The following is a 23595-nucleotide window of genomic DNA, read 5'->3' as shown; positions in this document are numbered from 1 at the left end:
GTACCCCATCCACCCTCCCTTCCACCCCCTCTACTCAGGCCAGTCCACATCTAGCTCCTGAGGGTAGCTTGCAGCCTGTGGGGGAGGGAGGGACAGAATTTCAAGAAGAGAGGAATGGCCTCTTCCCTCCCTCCTCTCCGTTTATATGTCCACACTTATATAGCAGTCCTATCTTAGACCCAACTTTCAGGCCTAGGATGGACAGGCACGTGCACACACACTCACTCAGAGTTGCTCGCCCTTTTGGAAGAACCTCAAGTATTTGGCTTGCCCCTCATTCGCTTGCTTCATCCTTCCTGGAACAGGGTGCTGATGGCCAGCCAGGTGCCAAGGGTGAGCAAGGAGAGGCCGGCCAGAAAGGTGACGCTGGCACTCCAGGTCCTCAGGGCCCCTCTGGAGCTCCTGGGCCTCAGGTGGGTAGTGCCAAGTCCCCTGGGAACTGTTTCCACAGGGCAGGGACTGCTGGGTGCAGGCTGAGGGGTGGCCAGACAGACGTGGCTGGGAAGCCTGGGGGACACCCCACCTGAGTTCAGGGCCCTCCACCCAGCAGACGGGAGCCTGCTGCTACCGCTGCCACAGGAGGGAGGGGCTGTGGGGAGGAGGAATTTGTACTTTGGGATAAAGGCTCAAGTAGCTAAATTGGCTTTCATTGTCTTGGGTGTGGGGTGTGTGGTGGGGGTGCTCGGGGACGGACACAGAGTGAGGACGCACAGCTGGGACAGAGCAGTCTGTCTCAGTGGGGGTGGGGACAGGGGAGACCTGTGACCGGCTCCAATGGATGCCTGATGGGCTTCTCCTCCCCGAGATCTACAACACGAGTCTTAGTGGCCCGGGTGGCAGGCCCCCCTGTGACAGCTTCTCCAGGCTGGGATTTTAGTGCCAAGAATGCTGCATCTTTGAAAACCTAGCCCTTAGGAGTCCATTGTTGGGGTTCAGATAGTCCTTCCCCGGAGCGACCAGGCCTCACTGTCTCTCTCCTTCCTTCCTTCCCAGGGTCCTACTGGTGTGACTGGTCCTAAAGGAGCCCGTGGTGCTCAAGGCCCTCCGGTGAGTGAGGCCTCTGTCCCCACCCTCATCCACATGGGGTGGAAGGTGCTGTGGGTGCAACAGCTTCTCTCATGCCCCCACCTCCCGCCTCATGAAGAAGGTCTGGACCCAGAGGCTCCACTGCGGTGTTCTGGGATTCACTCACTTCCTTCTTCCTTAGTCCTGTTCTTGTCCCAGCCTGAGGCCATCCTGAGACAGGCCTGGCCCTACCTGAGTGCCCCCTGCAGGAGCCGGAGGCAGAGAAGCTACAGCTGCTCAATCCTGTGGCCAGACCCCAAGGGCCCTTTCTCCCTCTCTGGCTCCCTCACCCTTTTTCACACCAGCCTCGGAGACCTCCCCACCCCATGTTAGATTCTCAATCCTCCTGAGAGCCTGAGGGATTCAGGGGTTCTCCTCTCCTCACACAGGGAGCCACTGGATTCCCTGGAGCTGCTGGCCGCGTTGGACCCCCAGGCTCCAATGTAAGTGCTGCTGCTACCTGGTTCCTTACTCCGGGAACGGGAGGCACAGGTAGGGGCCACAGAGTCTGGCCCAGTCCCCCTTCCAGGGCCCCAGAGAGTGCAGGCTCATCCTTTTGTGCCTGTTCCCACTCCTGGGAAGAGTAGCTAATTGGTCTCAGGCTCGTTCCCCTTGTAGACAGCTAGGAGCAGGGGTTGGGGGGGGGGCGACCCTCTTGTTGGCCATAGGCAACCTTCCCAGCTGGCTGGGGCTCAAACCCTCACAAGTCTCGCTTGGTGGGCAGGATGGGGCTGACATAATTGCCTTCGTCATGGACACACATTTCTTGAGCATTCTCTATGCACCGGGCCCTGTACAAGTCATATATCTTGAAAGGCAGAGAGAGGAGGAAAAGTCACCCAGCTTACCGAGTGCAGGGGGACTGAATACATAGGCTAAGGGGGTGAGGGGGCAGGGTTTGAGTTGTTCCTTGAGGAATGGGGGTGGGGTGGGGCAATGGAAGCCCAAGGGAAGGAGGCAGGAGGGCCGCTAAGTAGACCAGAAAAAGCAAGGCATGCAGGGGCTGGAGAAGCTAGGGGTGGCTGCCCAGAGCTCTCATATGAGAGAGAAGATCAAAGAGGGAGACTAGGGGTCAAGCTGCCCTTTTCCAGAGGGGAAACTGCTGTCCCTGGGGCCATGGTGGCTTTGGCAGCCCAGATGGGGAAGGGTGAGTTGAGTTCTCACTTCCTGCATTTGCTCCTTCTAGGGAAACCCTGGGCCCCCGGGACCCCCTGGTCCTTCCGGAAAAGATGGTCCCAAAGGTGCTCGAGGAGACAGTGGCCCACCTGGCCGAGCTGGTGACCCCGGCCTCCAAGGTCCTGCCGGAGCCCCTGGCGAGAAGGGAGAGCCTGGAGATGATGGTCCCTCTGTAAGTCCACAATCAGGCCCAGGCCAGCCCAGGGCCAAGGCTGTGAGAGGCTTCTGAGCTCACAGCGCACGGTCCACGGGGTGCAGTGGTGTGGGTACGCAGGGAGGGGGAGCAGTGCAGAGAAGGATACGCAGGGCAGGAGGAGTGCTGCTCCCTGCTGAGCTGGCAGCCAGGCTGGTGTGGGTAGAACTGACTGTCAGTTCTCAAGTTCTCATCTCCCACCTCTCCTCTTAGGGTCCCGATGGTCCTCCAGGTCCCCAGGGTCTGGCTGGTCAGAGGGGCATCGTTGGTCTTCCTGGGCAGCGTGGTGAGAGAGGATTCCCCGGCTTGCCTGGTCCATCGGTAAGTGACGGGTGCCCCTTCTTCTGGGCGAGCTGGGCCCAGCTGGCTCAGGCCAGAAGCTCTTTACTCAGTAATCGGTGCAGTGGCCTGAGTTCTGCAGAAGCAACACCACCCCGAGGCTTCCACCCACTCAGCACCCTTGGAACTGTCCCTTCATCAGCCCTTTCCCCAGAGAGGCTCAGCGGGGTCCTGGGCAGGGACACTTAGTGGGCACACTCATCGTCCTTGTCATTGTCCTTTCAGGGTGAGCCTGGCAAGCAGGGAGCTCCTGGTGCATCTGGAGACCGAGGTCCCCCTGGCCCTGTGGGTCCTCCTGGTCTGACTGGTCCTGCTGGTGAACCTGGACGAGAGGTGAGTAGTGGGACCCACCACAGGAAGGCCCTTACTAGGGAGAGAAGCCCGTGCATCTCAGTGCCAGGCCAGCCAGGCTAAGTGCTGGCGCCCTGGAGAAGGGGACGACAGGATGGGCGTTAGGCACAAGTGCCCAGGTGCAAAAGGAAGGTTGTGATGGGAGAGAGAAGGGCACAGAGACTAAGATCTGCTACACAGAGAGGAAGACAGAAGGAAGCTCGGTGAGAAAGCTTTAGACAGAAGGAACAAGCCTGGGGCTTCTGAGGCGAAGACAGGGGAGCAGACAGAGTGGGAGATGGGCAGGGGCAGCTCTCATGGCATCTTGTTTCCCATTGTCCAGGGAAGCCCTGGTGCTGACGGCCCCCCTGGCAGAGATGGTGCAGCTGGAGTCAAGGTGAATATCTGGGGGTGTCTGTGTGCAGTGGGACTGGGAGGACATTCCGTTGAACCTAACACGTCAGCTCGGGGTAGCGGGTGGGAGTCAGAGTCTGGTGTCACTCTGGAAGGACCTTCTTTCCTTGCCTCTTCGGAACCATTTTTCTCTGAGCCTGAGACCTCTCTCCTGACAGGGTGATCGTGGTGAGACTGGGCCCCTGGGTGCTCCTGGAGCCCCTGGGCCCCCTGGCTCTCCTGGCCCCGCAGGCCCAACTGGCAAGCAGGGAGATCGAGGAGAAGCTGTGAGTATCGTGGGGATCCCAGTCTCGGTGCACCAGCCCGAGGGCAGGTAAAGAGGAGGGCCCTCCCTGTCCTGGCCTGGCTCTGACACTGCTCCCACTTTCTCCTCACAGGGTGCACAAGGCCCCATGGGACCCGCAGGACCGGCTGGAGCCCGGGGAATCGCAGTGCGTATTTGAGCGTCCTGCACTGGGTCTCTGACAGAGGCAGGCTGGGAGGGGAGCAGGGGCCCTGTGGATGCTGGACTCCTTGGCTTGGACGAGGCCAGTGGAGGCCTTTTGCCCAGCCCGACCCGACCCAACCTATGTCTGTCTTATTTCCAGGGCCCTCAAGGCCCCCGAGGTGACAAAGGAGAAACTGGAGAGGCTGGCGAGAGGGGACTGAAGGGTCACCGAGGCTTCACTGGTCTGCAGGGTCTGCCTGGCCCTCCTGTGAGTGTTGCTGTCCGAGCTTGGCTCCCCAAGACCTCCCACTGCTCTGAGCCCACTTGCATTTCCCATGCTGCTAAGACAACTTGGGAGCATCCTAAGTAATTTCTAGGACTTCTTCAGGGTTGGAGGGAGGAGCAAGCGGAAAGGGAATAGGGGTGGGACAGGTATCTCCTCCGCCAACTCCATGTATATATTCAAGGCTTTCCATCCTGGAAGATGGGGCTGTGCTCACCTATGACCTTTGCCTCTTCCTTCTGCACAGGGTCCTTCTGGAGACCAAGGTGCTTCTGGCCCTGCTGGTCCTTCTGGCCCAAGAGTAAGTAAGACAACTCTGCCTCAGGGGGAGGGCCAGGGCACTGCATGGGTGTCCAATGGGGAGCAAAATGTTGCTGCTTCTGAGAAAGCTTGGGCTTGGGGGGCCTGAGCAGTGGAGGCAGGACTGGCTCGGTGTGACTATGGCCAGAAAAGTACCTGAAATCACAGGGAGGATGAACTTGAGAGCAGCTCTCAGCTGTCAGATCCCCTGGGAACAGGATTTTACGAAGAGGAGCTTAGGAGGGCAGGAGAGCCTTGAAGCCGTCCTTTTGGCTCTTGGTCAGATAGAGAGCAGTTTAGGGTTCCATGACTGAGAAATGAGAAGAATTGGGAGCAGCATGTAGCCACCTGCTGTCAGGATGGCCACCTGACCAGCCCCAGCTCCTCCCCGACCTTCCCTCTGCTGATGGCTCTTCTCTCACCACCTTTCTCTCTTGGCTTGCAGGGTCCTCCTGGCCCTGTTGGTCCCTCGGGCAAAGATGGTGCTAATGGAATCCCTGGCCCCATTGGACCTCCTGGCCCCCGTGGACGTTCTGGCGAAACAGGCCCCGCTGTAAGTGTCCTGACTCCTTCCTGCTGTCTGTGGTGTCCCCAGCATCTGGGGCTTGAGCTCTCTGGTACTAAGGGCCTCTTTGGGGGCATCAGCCTACAGCTAATAGTGATGGCACCCTTTATCCTGGGGTCTCCCTGGAGGTTTAAAGGGCCCGTGACTGGTGTTGGGAAGCAGAAGAGAGGGACTAAGGAACAAATAGGGACGATGCTGTGGTTTTCTTGGTCCTGCCCTACTGTACCCCCTCCCTCATTCCTGAGACTAAAGAAGATACTCTAGTACATTCTAGCAGGTGCGGGTGGACACAGGAGATGTGTCTCCCCACAATTCCTGGCTGATTTCTTTGATTCCTGCTTCAGGGTCCCCCTGGAAATCCTGGCCCCCCTGGCCCTCCAGGGCCCCCCGGCCCTGGCATCGACATGTCGGCCTTTGCTGGCCTGGGTGGGAGAGAGAAAGGACCTGACCCCATGCAGTACATGCGGGCAGACCAGGCAGCCGGCAACCTGAGACAGCACGACGCCGAAGTGGATGCCACGCTCAAGTCCCTCAACAACCAGATTGAGAGCATCCGCAGCCCCGAGGGCTCCCGCAAGAACCCCGCTCGCACCTGCAGGGACTTGAAACTCTGCCACCCTGAATGGAAGAGCGGTGAGCCAGAAAAGCAGGACCCCCAGCCCCAGAGAGTAGGAAGTCAGCCCACTGGGCACCACTCCTTCAGAACAAGGCAGGAGATGTCTATTAGTGCAGGGCAGGCCTGGGAGGTGCTGGCAGATGGCTGCTCCCCCATTTATCAGCAGAGCAACTGCAGGCCTGGCTCCTGTCCTGCCATGGCTACGTGGCAGAAGTAACATCAGGGTAGAGTTTCACCCACCGGGCAGGTACTGCTCCTGCCCTATTGCTCACACCCCAATTTAGCACTGGACCTTCCCATTCAGGTCTCCTTGCCCTTGGTCCCTCCCTCTCCTCCCCCCTCCCTTGGGTCACGTGTGACCCTCACGCCCTGCTCCTCTCCGCTGGTGTCCATGTAGGCCTGAGTGTCTCTGTGCTTGTCTGAGCCCTGACAGGGTGTCGCCTCTTCCCCCTTGCAGGAGACTACTGGATTGACCCTAACCAGGGCTGCACCTTAGACGCCATGAAGGTTTTCTGCAACATGGAAACTGGCGAGACTTGTGTCTACCCCAACCCAGCAAATGTTCCCAAGAAGAACTGGTGGAGCAGCAAGAGCAAGGACAAGAAACATATCTGGTTTGGAGAAACTATCAACGGTGGCTTCCATGTGAGTGCCTGGTTGCTCTCGGCCGGAGATGGTTCCTCAAATCTTTCTCTTCTTTCTCCCTGAAAGTTTTTAGAACCTTGCCCACATTCTCACCGGTTTTCTTTGGGGCTTAAGGGAAGGAAAGAAGAGGAATAGTATTTTCTCCCATTTAGAGGTGGAGGAAGAGGTCCTCGAAGGCTTGCTCTCCTCTCTGGAAGCAAAAACATCCTCCCAGGGACCCACTCAGAGTCCCCTTTCACTCCTCTGAACCCTGGACACTCAGCAGCCCTTGACACCCATGGTCCCTTCGAATGCCACTCGGCCTCATACCACTGCTCTCTGCCCTAACAGTTCAGCTATGGTGACGACAACCTGGCCCCCAACACTGCCAACGTCCAGATGACCTTCCTGCGCCTGCTGTCCACCGAGGGCTCCCAAAACATCACCTACCACTGCAAGAACAGCATTGCCTACCTGGATGAAGCAGCTGGCAACCTCAAGAAGGCCTTGCTCATCCAGGGCTCCAATGATGTGGAGATCCGGGCTGAGGGCAACAGCAGGTTCACATACACCGTCCTGAAGGATGGCTGCACGGTGAGTCGGGACAGCTGGAGCTGCCAGGACGATGAGTTGTCTGTGGCCGAGGGCTCAGGTTGGAGTGGGAAGGGTTTGGTCCCCAACAGGCGTCATGGCCCTAAAGTGATGGGCTCATCAAAGGAATGAGGGTGAGGGGTTATGTAGAGAAGACATGCAGAGTGACAGGCGAGGGAGAGGTGCATGTTGTAGCTTCCTCACTCCCCTCGCTCAGGGGAAATAAGACGCTACCCATTGTGTCCAGTTGCTCTTGGAGGAAGATTGCTGTAGTAATGGAGGGGCTGCCTGTGAGGTGGAGCGATGAGGGAGTCCTAGGCTGGGGGCTCACTGTGGGGAGTGGGAAGGAGAAGAGTGGGATGGAGGAAGCCCTGCTGCTAAGGACAGGAGTGGAGGTGGAGAGGGCTCTGGCCAGCCAAGAAGAGGTCTAGGGAGCGCCACGTGTTTTGCACTTTGTGTTCTATGAGGCTCAGTTTTGGGGTTCTGGGCAGCTGGTATTGGATTGCAGGGCACCCACTGAATAGCGTCTCCTCTCTTTCTGCCCTAGAAACACACCGGTAAGTGGGGCAAGACTATGATCGAGTACCGGTCACAGAAGACCTCCCGCCTGCCCATCATTGACATTGCACCCATGGACATAGGAGGGCCCGAGCAGGAATTTGGTGTGGACATAGGGCCTGTCTGCTTCTTGTAAAGACCTGAAACCAGAAACAACACAATCCATTGCAAACCCAAAGGACCCAAGTACTTTCCAATCCCAGTCACTCTAGGACTCTGCACTGAATGGCTGACCTGACCTGATGTCCATTCATCCCATCCTTTCACAGTTTGGACTTCTTTCCCCTCTCTTTTTCTAAGAGACCTGAACTGGGCAGACTGCAAAATCAAATCTCGGTGTTCTATTTATTTATTGTCTTCCTGTAAGACCTTTGGGTCAAGGCAGAGGCAGGAAACTAACTCATGTGAGTCAAACACCCCGAGTGACTGCCCCCCCCAAGCCCAGGCAAGAAGATGCCCCTTCAGGTGCCGGGCGCAGGAACTGTGTGTGTCCTACACAATGGTGCTATTCTGTGTCAAACACCTCTGTATTTTTTAAAACATCGATTGATATTAAAAACAAAAAAAATTATTGGAAAGTACATATTGACTTAGGCTGTGTTCTTTACATCCCATGAATCCTTGATTCTGTAGACATGACCAGTGGCCTTCTTCTGTTGACTTTTTGACCAAAAGGGAGGACACTGAAGCCACAGTGCCTGGTTTAATGACCTCACACAAACACAAATTTGCCTCTTTCCATATACCTTGGCACTGTTGGAACCCAGGGGTGAACTGGGACCAGAGACCAACATTTGGGAAGGGAGGCACGAAAGAGGAATGGTCTCGTTCTTCAGAGTAAACACAGAGCGTGACTCTAGGGCACATCAGGGCAAGAGAAGTGACAAGCTCTGGGCTCAGGCATGGGGACAAAGTGTGGGCCACGTCTTGCTGAATGGGAGAGAGCTGAGACACTCCCAAGAGAGGGGCTGCGGGGTGAGGAAGGAGGGGAAGGGCGTGAATCTGCAGGGGCCCATGCTAAGTGCACACAATCAGACAAACTTGGTGATCTATTTATTTGTGTCTTTCTCTGAAGACTTTTATTAATAGGTCAAGAGAGGTACCCACCCCTTATTCCTCTTCCGCACCTGTCCCTCTGGCTCCCATTCTACACTTCTCGGACCTGCACTTAAGGCTTCCATGGACTTTCTGTCAACACCAGGCTTATGAATGGACAGCCTCCCATTTCTCCCAATCATCAGGTGTTCCTTGCTTTCCAAGGGCTTGTGTTTGTGTGGCAAAAATGAGGAAGCTGTCACCTTGTCCACTAGAGGGGGCTAGTTCATGACAAACTAGAAGCGTAAAATGAAAACATAATTAAGAACACATAATTAGAATAGCTATGGGGGCGGCTGTTTAGCTCAGTTGGTTATAGAGCGGTATTCTTAGCAACAAGGTTGCCGGTTCAATCCCCCACATGGGCCACTGTGAGCTGTGTCCTCCACAACTAGATTGAAAGAATTACTTGACTTGGAGCTGATGGGTCCTGGAAAAACACACCTGAAATAAGTAAAAGTTAAAAAAAAAATTAATACTTAAAACAAAAAGAATAGCTATAAATAAACAACACTTCTATCTACCAAGAGAGCTAATGGGGGCCCGGGGGAGAGCAGTGAGGTGTACGGATGCCTATGAAACCTTTTCCTCAGACAATAGGCGGAGCTGAAGAGTTGAGTTCCATTCTAACTTGTCAACCACACCTCAGAAGAGCCCATCCTGCTTCCTAGCTCACGTCACTTCCCACTGTGGCGTCAAAGCAGCTCAGTAGATTGTGACCAGCAATTCAGACCTTTGTAAGAGAAGTCTCATTTGCACCAGGGTATCAAAGTGACCCCTTGCAGCCCACCCACTGCCTGGGTACCTGGTAAACCTAGAAATGATAGCAGCTGCTGCATAGTAAGCGAGGAGTGAACCAGAGGATACAGTTCAAGGGAAGAGAAGCAGTGGAACAGAAAGCCCTGCCTCTGTGATTAAATTGAAATGCATCACCCTGGCTGGCAGTGCTGTGCTACTTATTGCGGCCCCCTTGTCCCAACTTGGCCACGAAGGGAAGATGGGAGTAACCAGGTTCATTACTAATACCCATGATCCCTGAAGCCCCAGAAAAGGCAGAAGTTCTCTCCAACCTCTCAGATAAATTCCTGACACGAGCAGGATCGAGCGGACAGACCTGGGTTACTAACTGTGAGGCCTCAGTCAGGTGACTGTTCCTCTCGTGAGCTTCCTCGTCTGTACGAAAGTGTCCAAAGGCTTTTAACTAGGAGTCAAGAGGATGAGCTCCAGCAAAGACTTACTCAAGTTCCCTGGATCCTGGGTAAATCATAGAACATCTGAAACAGTTTCCCCTTCTAAACAAGTGAAGGAACACAGAATCGTAAGAGTGCTCTAGAGGTGACGAAGAGACTTACTTATAAAAGCAAAGAATAAGGATTACTTTTGCCCAGAGGAAATGCTTGGGACCCTTTAGATTCATGTAGAGCATTTACAAATAGGCTGATTCTTTCAGTTATTTCTTGCACCCTTGGGGTCAGAATCCCTTAACAGTTGACCCAGAGATTGTGGGGATCCTGCTTTTGGGTAACTACGGCTGCATCAGACAATAGAGGTAAGTTGTAGCCTAGATGGGGCCAGGTGAGTATAAGAGGCTTGTGATGGTGTTTTGAACTTCTAGCTATGACTCTGGACAAAATGCACCAGAAAATGCAATTCTTAGCATACAGCAGATGCTCAGTACTTTTTTGGAATGATAAATGAACAAAGGGAGGTTGCAACCAGGTGACACAGTGTAAGTAGTTTGAGAGCAAGAAAGAGGTCACAGTAGAGGCCAAGCCAGGAGCTACAGAGATCTCTGGTGAAGTCTCATCTCCAAGAAACACATTCTTTCCAAATCTCAATCCACTAGAAATACAATGATGGCAATGATGCCTGAGCCAGCCACTTCCCATTTTGATGTTGCTGAGAGCAATTTGTTCAATAACTGACAGATAGCACGATGTAACTACGCAGAGCACCCCGAAATGCAGTTTAGGGTGCTAAGAATGTACGTAGGTATTAGAATTCATAGCATTATTGGGTCAGACTTACTGCTGTATGTTTAAAACAAGGGCTTTCATTTGAACAGCACATCTGGATTTAAAGTAATATTGAGAAGAAATGCTATTGAGGCAGTCACAAAAATTATTAAAACTTAAGTACCAATATGAGTAGTTTTTTCAAAATTACATGAAAACCATGCTAGGGGCTATTTGGAAACTGGGAAAACTAAAGAGAAAGTGTAGCAATGTGAACAGCTTCATGTGTTTAGGGCAATGTTCTGAGAAGTGGTGTACATTGGCTTCCACACAAGTGGTGTTTCATCATCAATGCACAGTCACACTGTCGTGTTCATACAGACCATTCAAGGATCCAGTGTGATATTGAAACAGCTTTCAACCCTCAGCTTCCGGGTTACTCAATCATGGTCAGTGGCAGCCAAATAGTCACAAAATTTAGCCTTGGTTAAATAAAGATTCAGTGTCAAAATCATTAAGCAAATATTCAAGGTCAAGCTATGGGAATGACGACTAGTATAAATCCCACCACCTCCTGCTCCTCTTAGGGTTTCGCGAGGCTACCTCACCGAGTTCTGAAACCTGACCACTCAGGCTTCCCAACTAGATTCTCTGCCATCGTGGGGCTATAGCCCACTCTTTGGTGGCTGACAGCACGGAGACAGCTCAGGGAACTTTCAACCTCAAACCAGGCCCTCTGAATCAGCACTTCGGGAAGTTATTCCTCCTCAGGTAGCAGCTTCTTTCTCCCCAGGCATCTCTGCTCTATCCCCTCCAACCTCCAGCGGGCGTTAAGTGCTCCGTTCTGGAAGAGCAATAGGGCAGCCCGGCACCACCAGAGGCAGATGGAGAAGAGAGGCTGCTTTCTGTGATTAGGAGCTTCCGGGGACAGCGCAAATCAGGGCTCCTTCTCTTCCCTTCCCATCCTGTGCTGACATACTTAGCAGGTGACTATTCTACTGTCCCCAGAGGCATCTATGAAGACATCCAGGCAAGCAAAGGAGACGCAGATGAATCAAAAGCAGGATTTATTCTTCTACCAAATCCCCAATCCATGTTCCAGCCAATGGATGAAGGGTAAGTCAAGCTTCACATAGACTCTTGGTAAAAACAATTATAACTTTCTGTAGGAAAACAAAAAAGCTTTTGCTTTTTTTTTTTTAAAGTTCCTAGGTGTTTAGGAGACGAAAACATTTCACATATTGGTCTGTGCTTTCTTCTTTTACATATTCAAATGTTTCCTCTGCAGCCTCTTCTGTGCAGGTGAGGTCCTGATAACAGCTGCGCAGCTGCATTGACAGTCCTATCTCCATGTCACTCTATGGTTTGATAACCAAGTACCACTGTATGCTTTCAATTTATAATGCTCCAAGAATGGCTGAAAAGATCTGAATTAAATTCAAACCTTCTTGGATTGCCTACTATTTGCTGGGCATAGCCTGGGCCCTGGGCAGTGATTCTGCTGGTTCAGAGAAACATAAATGGTGCTACAGAAAGGCATTTTCCGAAGTGGCAGGAGGATGTTTGCTGGGGATTGAGAACCAGCTTCTCTACTTCTGCCACCTGGGGTAGGTAAGGAACTCAGGCCCTGGGAGTAGATGCTGTGTCTTCTCACAGGTGCTGCCACGGAAGAACCAAGAGCAGTTTCTAAACAGCTGTGGAATTTGCTCCACAATCCACATAGTGATGTGTCTCCAAGGAGCTCTGGGTCACGTGGCCCATATATGAAATCTTCACTGAAGTTCTAGGAAAAAGAAACCGAGAAGAATTTTGTTTTTGAGATGAAATAAGAAAAACTGCCCAAATAATTTCTTGCAAGCTTAGGCAACAATATCCACAGGTCCCAGACACTTATCTTCATGGTGAGTTAACTAGGGGGCCAGAGGATCTTTCTATATCCACAGAGATGCTGTGCCATGAAGGTGACTTTCTAAACAAATGTTTCTCAATTGGAGAAGACTTTTCCCCACAGGAAACTTCTGGCAATATCTGGAGACATTTTGGATTGTTACAATTGAGACGGTGGTGAGTGTTACGAGCATCTAGTGGGTAGAGGCCAGGAATGCTGTTAAACATCCTGCAATGCACCAGACAGCCCTCTACAAGTAACGATCCGGCCCCAATTGTTAATAGTGCCAAAGCTGAGAAAACTTGCTCTAAACACTCATATTTCAAATGTATGTAGCAGACCCACTTGTCACCTGCAAATTTAACAGTCATTTCTAGAAATACCCTTAAAGGTCCATGACACATGGAATTTGTGTGACTAGAGAGTAGTACGTGTAAGTCTGAACAAACACCCAGTACTTAGACCTTGGGAAAGCTTTTCTGTTCTTTACCAGTCTCATTAGCATGCTAAAGGGATTACAAAACTAGACCCCATTTCATGGAGAAAATTGTATGTCGAACTGTTCACTGTGAGTCTGGTGATTTGTGAAGTGCAGGGGATTTGGACACTACACCGAGAGTTTACTGTATCTGTGGCGAGGATTACAAGAGAGTCCTGCTTATTAAATGTGACTTTCACCACTCTGATGCCATCATCATCACTGGGTGTCCCCTCTTTGGTTGGGTGCCTCTGCCTTGTGCATCACACAGGGTCTCCCAAGCAGAGGTGGCAAGCTCACACAAAGGCCGCGGAACTGGAAGGAGAGCGACGTACCTCATGAAGATCACTATGTTGTGCACCTGGATGTCAGGTAAGGTGCAGAAGAAGCTACCAAAGAGCAAATAGGAAAACGGTCAGTTGGTGAAAAAAAAAAAGAGAATCAGCAAAAGATTGACAAACACTGTCAAACTGAGGAGCAGTCAGCCTTGGAGGAGGGCCGCCCCTCCCACACCCACCCTCCTGACCGAAGTGCTGACATGGCTCCCTCGTTCTGAGTCACCAGTGTCCTTTTCACCTTCCCACACTTTTTGTTTTTTCAAACCCATCACATAAATGCTAGAGCTTGGAAATGTTTCTAGTGGCTTAACGTTTTTAGCCACACATCTAAAAACACACCCTCCAAACAAGCCTCAAGACGGTCAGAACTAGGGAACCTATAGGCTGGGACTTAAGGCAGGATGAGCTCCAATCAATTGAGAACAACCCTGCATCCCTTTCATCCAGTAGAGCACACACACAGAGAGAACAAACACCGTCCTTACTACACATAGGAATATGGTCCTCCCATCTCAGCCTGTACCGTAAAATTCACCTGAAAAGAAGATACCAGAGTCAGTCTGTGGCCAAGCAGGACCGACACAGAACAGTACCATTATAAGGATCCGAAGACCCGGGAGCATCCTTCCATCACGTACAAAATATTTCCCCAAGATTATCCCTCAGACAGACTATGAGCCACTAACAAAGGCTTCCAACCTCGTCCCTCTGAGAGGGCAGTGGATCTCTATCATCCTGCCTCTTCTTGATTTGTAGCAAATTGATTTCTTTTACAAATTCTTTTGTTCCCTTATTACTTAAATGCTAGCTGGTTTTTTTCCCTAATTTTTCATAATTACAGAGCCCATCATCAGGTCTTCCTCATCAAACAGTTCCTACAAGTGGGAATGAGAGGAAAAGGGAAACAACGCGGCTACAGCACTCCCACAGCCCCTCCTCTCCCCTCAGGCCTGTGGGGCAGGGATCCTAAAAGGACAGCATACCAGTTGCTCGCTCCGAGGTGGGATGAGGGAGCTATCAGTTGTCACATATGACCCAACCACTGTGTTCATGTACTGAACCTGGCTGGACAAGCTGGTCACTGCCACAGAGTAGAAATTGGAGTTCCTGATTTTCAGGGTGGCCTGAATCATGACAAGTGAGGAAACAAGTGTAAGTGTCTTGGGTCCAAGACTCACAGGTGCACAACCCAGGAAGGGAGGTCCTAAGTCTTACCTTGATGGCGAGGATTACAAGAGAGTCCTGCTTATTAAATGTGACTTTCACCACTCTGATGCCATCATCATCCACAAGGACTGAATGTGGAAACAGGAAGAAAACCACCAAACCAGATGCCAGGAGACAGAGCAGGACAGACAGGAGGACATACTGCTTACTGCAAATGACACGGCACATGACCAACTTGGGTAGTCAGATATCAAGGTCCAATCAATTAAGATTAAATGCAAAACCAGGAAGGAGGCAGGAGGGACAGGAAAATACAAAGGTTAGGAACTACAAACCAGGCAAGAATGAGTAGAAGAAGCCTTTTATACCCATTGGAGTGCTGTCTGCAATGTTTGCAATGAGGAGAGGGGCTGCGTGGACAGAAACGTTTCCTAACCTCCCAGGATACCACCCCATTCTCCAATGCCTTCCAATTCAATTCCTTCATTTGGCCCTCAGAATGTTTCTAGCTTCAAGTTTCCTTCCCCAGATAGTGACAGGGGCAAAGATACCTTGCTTGAGCAAATAGTATGAAAGGAAATAGAAGAATTTACAAGAACAGATAAAAGCTTTCAAAAAGTTAACTGGCATTCATACACATAAAAAGGGACTAGGGGCAGAAGTAGGTATTAACAGGAGAGAGACAGGTAACTCACGTTCTCTGAGGGCGCAATCTCTGATCACTGTGTGGGATCAAAGCTACCAACTCATTTACTTGCTCTAGGAAAGAACCAAACAATTATTGGGTAGTTAAGTCCCATGTGTTGGCAGTACTTTCCACATCACACATCAGCCTGCTCCAACATATACTTGTCTGGAATTAGACATTTAGAAGATATTAGTTTCACATTTTGGGTCTAATGAACAAGAAACAAGTAAATTTGTAGAGAGTGCCACAAATTACAAAACGTCTATCAGAGCTGCCAGGGCAGTGACGTGGAGGTTGAGAAATCTAGGGTCTTGTTTTGGCTTTCCTGCATGACCTTAGGGAAGTCATTCTCTCTCTAGGCCACTGTCTCTTTATCTCTAATATGAAGGCTTTATAGTTCTCTAAACCTTTGCAACTCTCCACCTGAACTGCTACGATTTTCTGAGGGCCACTTCGTGATAGATAACCCTGCACCTAACCCAGGCTCTACTCCTGAGCATTTGTTTGTCTCTCCTCACTTGATATATTTTTCATACATTAGGTTAATGATTCACTATCTGCTTCTTCAAACAGAAGCTCTGAAGGTGGCTCCCCCCACCACCCCACCAGGCAAAGCTGTGCTAGGCCTTATGAGTGAGAGCAATAAAGAAATGTACCTGTCAACAAATCCTACCATGTACAGCAAACTGTTAAAGAGAAAACCACAGGACCAAAATGGGGTCACTTCTGCTAAGCCCATGACAGTGAACCTAGACTTTATACCTGACCTAACTACAGTTTCAACCTTCTCCAGGAATGTAATATTAATCTGTCAGTCTGGAATTTTCTGGTCAGTACCAATGGGGTAATCTGTCAATAGGGCCCTCTCTATCAACTCTCCCCACCACCCCCAAAAAAATGTACCCTTGCCTGACCTAATTCTTTCTTTTCTTTTGCTACCAACTTTCTTGTCCCACAGTTTCTGCCTATAAAAGCCTTCCACATTGTACAGCTTCTCAGGGTTCCTCTATACTTGCTAAATGGGATGGTGTTCGATTCACGAATCGCTCAATATAGCCAATTAGATCTTCAAACTTCCGAGATGGAATTTTTGCTCTTTAATAAAACCAAATGTTCCAAACCAAGGAAACTAAGAACCAGAGAGTGGAAGTGAAGAAAAGGAAGGCTTTCAAATATAAGGAAACCTAGAGAAGTTGTGGAACCTGCTGGTTTATCAAGTCAGCTGAGCTGGCTCCTGTTCAGAGCACAGTATGTGACGGTATTACTACCTAGAACAAAAGCTCTATATAGGAGACAGAAGAAGCCCTCTGAGCGCCTTGGGATTCACGTTGGGAATCATCCTTCTCACGATCAAAGATTCTTACCTGTTGGAATGTAGCCTGTCCCTTGGCACGTGAGGCAGGTGATGCTGTCCCGACCCGTGAACTCCACATACGGGAACTGGGCAATCGCTTCTTCCTGCTCCCGCTCATCCAGCAAATCCTCCCTGTCATCTTTCTTCCGCTTGTAGGAACGGGGGCGGGCAGAGGTGGAATGCTGGGATCCCATGGCTGGGATGTGCCACCTGTGTCATGTCCTGGAACGCAGTTAGGTTAGTGCAGTTAGTGGCCACACTGGCCAGGAGAGAAGAAACGACGAGAAAAGTGAAAACACAAAAATGAACAAATTGCCGTCCTGAGTGTGATCCCAAACACTTGCACAGTTTCTATCAGGTCTTCATTTTGCAGCAGTGCTCCCCACCCCGCCTCCGACCCCCATATGCAGCCAGAGGGACGGAGCCCGCCTCCGCCAACCTGCCCAGCTCCTAACCTACCCCGGACTCGGGGCACCCCGGCTCCTAGCTGGTCCAGCCTCGCCCCTTCCCGTTCGCTATCTGCAAACTCTGTGCTTTTCTCAAGAAAACCTTCCTGAGCAGACAACAAACAATCAAATTAATACAGGCCTTAGAGATCCTCCCACCCCACTCCCAGCCACCGGAGGCGGGCTCGGGTCACGCCCCCTGACAAAAAGTGACGCCCCAAGCCCACCAGAATCGGAAGCGAAACCCAGAATCCCCGGACCTGCAACCCAGGGTAGTTCCTTTCGGGGCCGCATCCCCCGCCACCAACCCGCTTCGGCGTATTTACCTTCCTCTTGGGTCCTCGGAGCTGCTCACACTCGGTGCGCACGCGCCAAATGGCAAACTGGCCGGGAGGGGGGGGGCCCCCCCGGGGTGCGGCGCGCGTGCGCTCTTCGCCGCCCGGCAGTCGGCGCCGCTAGAGGGCGGCAGAGGGTGGGGGACAGCAGCACCTCGGGGCCTCGGGGAGGTGGACGCCGAGAGGGTGATGCCCTGCGGTTTCTCAGAAACGGTGGGAAAGGCTCTAGTCAAGTTTCCTGAACAGAATGTCTCTCTTCCGGCGGGAGAGGAAGGAATCCCCGGCGGCCAAAGCCATTCTTTGAGCCTAGGGCCTGTGTAGACGCTGAAGGTACAAAAATGGCAGAAGACACCCAACCTGCCTTCATCCTGCTTTAGGACCTCCCCTACTCCAGCCCCCCCACACACACACAAAAGGCAAGCACATAAGGGATTAGGGGACACTTTTTTTTTTTAAGTTTCCGGTGTACAAAACGTAGAGATTAGACATTTATGTACTTCACAAAGTGGTAACCCTAATAAGTCTATTACCCATCTGACACTACATACAGTATTATTGACTATATGCCCTATGGTGTACTATACATTTCTGTGACTTTTTTAAATTATAGTTGACATTCAATATTATTTTATATTAGTTTCAGGTGTACAGCATAGTGGTTAGACATCTATATAATTTATGAAGTGCTCCCCTGATAAGTCCAGTACCCATCTGACACTATGCATAGTTTGTACAATATTATTGACTATATTCCCCATACTGTATTTTACATCCTTGTAATTCTTTTCTAACGACCAATTTGTACTTCTTAATCCCTCCTCTTTCTCACCCAGTCCCCTAACTCCCCTCCCAACTAGTAACCATCAGTTTGTAGAGACCACTTTTCAAAGGATGGGTTTCTCTGTAGGTACTGCCGTGTTGATCCGAGTCTGCCACAGAAGGAAGTGAGAGTGGACCTTAAGCAGGTAAAGTTACTAAAGATGATGCTGGGGAAGAGGAGAGATTCTGAACTGGGTGAATGAGGGGCCTGCTTGGCAATGGGGAGTGAAGCTGGCAGCTCCGAGGTCTCTGCCACCTCCATCTCTTTCCTCATTCTCCTGTGGGGAAGGCTGATGCCACTGCATCTGTCTAGCCACCTGCCCAACTGCTGGTCGCAGTCACCCCCCCACCCCTGAGCCTTTAGAATAAAAAGTGTTAACGAAAAAAATATTGAATGACAGTTGTTGAAGACAGTAAGGCGGACTTTAGTCAAGAGGTCCATGGTAATAGGTGTAGGGACCACTGCCATGGGGTCTTGCAGTGGGAGAGAGAGATTGGGCTCAGCTCTGAGTACAACATGGGCAAGTAGGAATTTGTAGCCACGGGCAGGGTGACGGTCACTGGATGGAAAGTTACTAAGAGGAAACATTAGGGGAAAGGGGTGTTCTGGCTAAACTGACCTAACAGTATTCTTGCTGAAGACAGGCCAGGATGATCAGACATCACCTGGGGGTGGGGGTGGGAGGTGGAGGATGAAGAACCGGATCAGATTTGAGGTTAAGCAAATATTGAGGGTTGGAGGTTCTTGCTAAGCTGACTTAGCAGGGTTCTTGCTAAAACTGGATTATACAATAAATGTACAGAGGGGCCTAGGAGAAGGTTCAAGAGACTGACTAAAGTTTGGTCAAGCAAAGAATCTTTGTCAGAAACAACAAGGATTCATTGCTCATCTTTTTCCACCTCTGCCCACACCTTCTCCCTCCTGAAATCTGGCCTTGACTTCTCCTTGCAAGCACTATACCAGTTTATATTCCTTATTTGTACAAATCTCATTTTGTTAGGGCAGCCGTATGCTCAATTAAAAAATATGTTTCCCAGCCTTTCTTGCCATGTGACATAATTCGAGCCAATGAGCTCTAAGCAGAAGTTGTGTGGACTTCCAGGAAAGCTTGTTAAAAGGTATGGAGATGCAACTGGTCCTTTGACCTTTCTCCTCCATGTTGGAGGTGGGGCAGCCATTTTATGACCATGAGGCAAAAAGTGCGTCCTAAGAAAGGCTGCATAGGAGGATAAAAGGAGCCTCGGGCCCTATAGCACTTGGAGCCACATTCAGACCCTGGACTGCCTGTCTTCTGACTTCTCATTACATGAGAAAAATAACCACCCCCTTAAAATTGTGGGGTTTTGGTTGTCTCTCTCACAATGGGATGCTATCCTAAAAGATACACAGAGCTAGTAAAGGGGAAAGCCTGGATTTTAACCCAAGCATTCTGACTGCTTTAACCACACACCATGTAGACCACGCTTAGGTTTCTATCTTTTTCTAATGTCTGCCCTTGGACACATGTCCTTAGAGAGAGAGGACCCCTTGCCTATCTGAGGCCTGTCTTCCAGTTCAATTTTCTTGTCTGAGGACTCACTTCTGACAGGGAATTCACTTGGGGAATCTGGGGAATGAGCCCATCCTTTAGTCACCTGGGTGTCACCTCACTTGGTAGCCTGTGCTGGAACTCTGCCAGGGACAGGGTACAATAAACCTAATGTCTGTCTGTACTATGGATGGACGTGACAGAGGGTTGTCCAGGCTGTGCCAGAAGCAGGCAAGGTGAGGAGGCAGCAGTCTGATTCACACCAGCTTAAGAAGAAGAGGAGGCCAGGGAAAAATTGAAGGCTGTGGATGCTTTGAAAGGAAGAGAAAGAGGCTAAGGGCTGGGGCCTGTGGGGGAGAAAGGGCAGGGCTTTGGGTTGATGGGGACTGTAAAGGGGTCTACCCAGCATAGCCCTTGACGCTTTCTGATAATATGCTTCTGAAAGTGTGTCTGGGACAGATGGACTGCACTCTCCAGTGTGGCTATTATTCCTCCTTGTCTCCCCAGCACCTCACTCGACAGCTGGTGCATAGTAGGCCCTCAAGAAATGCTTGCAGAATGACAGCCTGGAGGCTGGCCAGCATGGCCCAGGGGAGTAGTCCCAACATCCGCCTGAGCCATCTGGGAGGCAGTTTTAATTGGGCAGCACATTCCTGAGGAGACACCCATCACTTCTCACCTGTGCCTGGCTTCCAGGTTTGTCTCATCATTCTGGTTATGAGCAGTGAGATTACTGCAGACGTGAGCTCACTGGGGCTCTCCAGGTGGGCTGGGGCAGAGTGGGACCAGCTAGACATCCCTGCACCCCCAGACTCCTGTTTCTCCATGTACATTATGTCCCCCTGGCCACACAGGTGAGGGGAATAGAGGCTGTGGGGACAGAGCCAGGAGTACGGTTTCCAGGCTCTCGGCCTCACGTGGAAAAGTACTGGCTCAGGTAGTAAATGGCCATCAACTGTGATTGGATGGCCATCAGCTATGGCTAGTTGGCTGTCAGCTGTAACCGGTGAGCCATTGGCCATTAATATAATTGCCGTGGCTACGCTAGCAGAAAATGGGGGCTAGCAAGAAGATGGTGGCTGAGATAGCAAGCAAGGATTGCGGTTAGGATGGCGGGTTGCGGACAGTGTGGATCCAGCCTCCAGTGAGACTATAGTGCCGCCAGCGGGAATATAGTGGTATGACTCCCCTATCTATGGCTCCGTGGGTGTTCTTTTTTGGCCTCACCATATCCTGCATTCTTATGTGGGGAGCGGGAGCTGAGACTCCGCATGCCGCCCAGCACGACAGAAGCTTTGAAAGGCTGCTGTCCTGAAAGGCCTCGAGGGGCAAGGGGAGGTGAGGACTAGCTCTGCTCTGCTCCGCCACCCCACCTGCCCCTGTGCACAGGACGGGACTGTGCAGGGGGACATCTAGGGCGGTGTTAACCTCCCTCTGCACCGACAGGGAAACTGAGGGCTTAGCGTTGACAGCTCTCTTCATAGTCTTCATTCTGTCCGCCTTCACTTATTCCGGCTGGGAAAACTTGCTTGAGGTGCAACAATACCCAGTAAGTAAAAGAACCAGAACCAGAACCAAGTCTGCTGTTTTCTTGTTTGGTATACTTTCAAAGAGATCAAGAGACTTGCTAGAGCTTGGAGAGTTAGGGGCAGAGCCAGGTCTTAACCTTGTGCTGCAGCCACTGTGGTACACAGGTGGGTTTCCGGGCTGCACAGCCCTTGTTATGTAATGGACTCTGTTTATTCTAATGGGAATCCGAGATCTCAGTGCACAAAGTGCTGGCCCACGTGCTGTCCAGATAAAGACAGAAAAAGGCCCCATGCTCTGAAGTTCCAGGTTGGGTTCTCTAAAGGAGGGTCTAAAGGGAGAAGGGGAAGAAGAGGTCCCTCGCGTTTAAGAACCTCTCATATTAGTAGAGCATTTTGCCTCTTACTTGATAACTTCTTTTGCTGCGAAACAGCTTTTATTTCCTTTTTATACAGAAATACAGTCAGGGAAGTGGATTGCCCCAGCTCTAGCGGTAAGGTAAGGACAGAACTGGATCATGGGTTTTCTGCTCCCAAGTCCTGTCTCTTTTTACTGTGCTATTTCCTATGAAGAATGGTCACGGGAAGAAAGTTTACAGACCTGCACTAGGCAGAGGAATGGCTCAAAGGGTGCTTATATGTAAAAGGGTCTAGGCAGGGGTTGTACCTGTGTGCTGTGCCCACAGAAGTTGGAGGCAGGGGGACTCAGAGAGGTGGTCACCAGTGATGGGGAAACAGTGGGGTACAGGGGCTTGTGTGTTCAAGGAACTGACAACCCACCACAACCTGGTAAAGGAGACCCCTGAAGCCACGGTCAATCAACATGGCTTGCAAGGCCAGGGTCTCCTGATTCATTCTCTGAGGGGCATAAAGGAGGCTGATTGTGGGGCTCACGTTCGCCTGGCTCAGGGGTGCACTCTGAAACAGCCAATACAGTGTTCTGAGTGCTGGCTGCAGCAGGAGGTAGGAATCTTCCTCCACAAACCCAGGTCGACAAAAGATGTCCTAGCCTTAAAAAATGGAAACCAATCTAAATCCAACTCAGCCCCATCCTGACTGGCTGACAGGCCATTTAATTTCCACGGTTATTGAGGCTGCCTTCCATTCCCCAAGGTTATTCAAGAGTCCTAGAAACTTGCTTCTTAGAACCCAGGAAACAAGGGAAGGAAGGGTCTCACACCAGCCCACTGGTCACACACTCTCTTCCTTGTCCCCACAGGCCTCTGATGTGAGTGTTGTTAAGTCTACCTCAGAGCCCGTGAATCTTTGCCCAGGCTGGCAGAGCTGGTGCCCAGGGTTGGACGTGTTTAGTGCACAGTGCAGCCGTTCCTCCACGGCAATGCTCATGGCCCTGTCAGCAGGCTCACTTCCCACCGAGCGCAGGCGTTGTCTCTCCTTGCTTTCCCCATGTTTTCCCTTTTCTCTTCAATGGCAACTCAGGAATACCTGATATTACCTCTCCGTTGAGCTGACTCATGGATGGAAGACAGTTCGAGGGGTTGTCTTAAAGCAATGTTTTAAGAAATATTTCTACCCCGCAGCAATCAAAGAAACTCGAAGGGCTGTTACCTCCGTGGAATGGGGGACAGAAGTACAGGGAAAACCACAACACAAGCTAACATCGTAAGGAACACCTAAACCAGGCCCTTAGAGGGGGGCTTGCTGGCCGAGGAGACAAACAGCTGGCCCCTAAGTACTATTCATAACTGTCCCCAGGCTGAGTGATGGCTGTGGGGGCCTTGGTCCTTAATAACTGCCAAAGTCCCTTCACTGCTGGCAACCTCAGATGAATGCAAACCGTAAGCCACATCGTCACGAGTGCGGCACGTGTCAGCTCGGTGGTCCTCCCGCCCCTCCAGGGATTGCCAGCCCTAAGCACCCCTGCCTAGAAATTCTGGACCACCTCCTGCATGGGAACTGTGTGAGGAGCTGGCAACCTCTGGGCGGTATGGCAGGAAGGCTAGAGAATTTGGGAAGCTGTGCTTGAGGGGTGGGCCAGGGGTGGACACTGTGGGGACACAGCCCCAGAGAGCAGTTTCCAGGCTCTCGGCCTCACATAGAAAGATGCTGGCTCAGGTAGTAGATGGCCATCAGTTGTGACTAGTTGGCCGTCGGCTGTTACCGGTTAGCCATTAGCCACAGATATAACTTCCGTGGCTAAGCTAGCAAGGTGTGGTGTGGTGGTGTGGCATTCTGGCGTGGCGTGGCGTGGCGTGGCGTGGCGTGGCAGAGTATGGATTGTGGATTGCAGAGAGGCGGATTGCAGCTAGCAAGTGAGGATGGTTGGCAGAGACAAGTGGATGGCGGGTTGCGGATCGTGTGGCTCCTGCTTCCCGTGTCTCCATCCCAGCCGCCAGTGAGACTATAGTGGTATGACTCCCCTATCCATGGCTCCGTGGGTGTTCCTTTTTGGCCTCACCATATCCTGCATTCTTATGTGGGGAGCGGGACCAGAGACCCTGCATGACACCCCGCATGACAGACATGCTGGATTTC

General features: G+C 51.4%; 2 protein-coding genes across 6 annotated transcripts in view; one reads left to right on the top strand and one right to left on the bottom strand.

Moving 5' to 3' along the window:
- COL2A1 (collagen type II alpha 1 chain) overlaps window positions 1–8062 on the top strand; it is a 31135-nt gene extending 23073 nt beyond the window's left edge. For both annotated transcript variants that reach the window (XM_074325779.2, XM_019748445.3), the window contains 16 exons: window positions 306–413; window positions 994–1047; window positions 1455–1508; window positions 2252–2413; window positions 2648–2755; window positions 2999–3106; window positions 3447–3500; window positions 3676–3783; window positions 3895–3948; window positions 4105–4212; window positions 4475–4528; window positions 4973–5080; window positions 5437–5725; window positions 6166–6353; window positions 6684–6926; window positions 7471–8062. In XM_074325779.2, the coding sequence (XP_074181880.1) occupies window positions 306–413; window positions 994–1047; window positions 1455–1508; window positions 2252–2413; window positions 2648–2755; window positions 2999–3106; window positions 3447–3500; window positions 3676–3783; window positions 3895–3948; window positions 4105–4212; window positions 4475–4528; window positions 4973–5080; window positions 5437–5725; window positions 6166–6353; window positions 6684–6926; window positions 7471–7617 (1947 nt within the window). In that variant the 3' untranslated portion in view covers window positions 7618–8062. The remainder of the gene's footprint in view (window positions 1–305; window positions 414–993; window positions 1048–1454; window positions 1509–2251; window positions 2414–2647; window positions 2756–2998; window positions 3107–3446; window positions 3501–3675; window positions 3784–3894; window positions 3949–4104; window positions 4213–4474; window positions 4529–4972; window positions 5081–5436; window positions 5726–6165; window positions 6354–6683; window positions 6927–7470) is intronic.
- A 3519-nt stretch (window positions 8063–11581) lies between these two features.
- TMEM106C (transmembrane protein 106C) lies at window positions 11582–17328 on the bottom strand. 4 transcript variants are annotated; one of them, XM_019748438.3, is made up of 9 exons: window positions 17151–17169; window positions 16904–16997; window positions 16455–16666; window positions 15098–15161; window positions 14451–14610; window positions 14219–14359; window positions 13721–13770; window positions 13233–13286; window positions 11582–12314 (listed from the first exon to the last, which is right to left on the bottom strand). In XM_019748438.3, exons 3-9 carry the CDS (start codon window positions 16636–16638, stop codon window positions 12218–12220), a joined length of 750 nt encoding a protein of 249 aa, XP_019603997.3. In that variant the 5' UTR covers window positions 16639–16666; window positions 16904–16997; window positions 17151–17169; the 3' UTR covers window positions 11582–12217. The 4 variants fall into 4 exon arrangements, with proteins under 4 accessions (XP_019603997.3, XP_019603996.3, XP_019603998.3 ...); XM_019748437.3 differs by lacking the exons at window positions 16904–16997; window positions 17151–17169 and adding an exon at window positions 17217–17328; XM_019748439.3 differs by lacking the exon at window positions 16904–16997 and having other exon boundaries at window positions 17151–17219.
- Between the last annotated feature and the right edge of the window lie 6267 nt (window positions 17329–23595).

The sequence above is a fragment of the Rhinolophus sinicus genome, chromosome 1, assembly GCF_057876585.1.
Source record: "Rhinolophus sinicus isolate RSI-liver-muscle chromosome 1, RSI-T2T, whole genome shotgun sequence".
NCBI classification, from domain to species: Eukaryota; Metazoa; Chordata; class Mammalia; order Chiroptera; family Rhinolophidae; genus Rhinolophus; species Rhinolophus sinicus.
The sequence above is the reverse complement of the archived record's forward strand: the minus strand, read 5'-3'. Positions and strand labels throughout refer to the sequence as shown.

Bases quoted from the DNA above. Each gene is read 5' to 3' on its own strand.
- TMEM106C (XM_019748437.3), bottom strand. From the start codon at position 16,638: ATGGGATCCCAGCATTCCACCTCTGCCCGCCCCCGTTCCTACAAGCGG. The intron at 13,287-13,720 runs GTAAGGACGGTG...GCTCTTTGGTAG, and splicing joins GGACCATATTCCTATGTGTA to CTTCTTCTGCACCTTACCTG. The intron at 12,315-13,232 runs GTACGTCGCTCT...TCTTTTTCCTAG, and splicing joins AACATAGTGATCTTCATGAG to AACTTCAGTGAAGATTTCAT.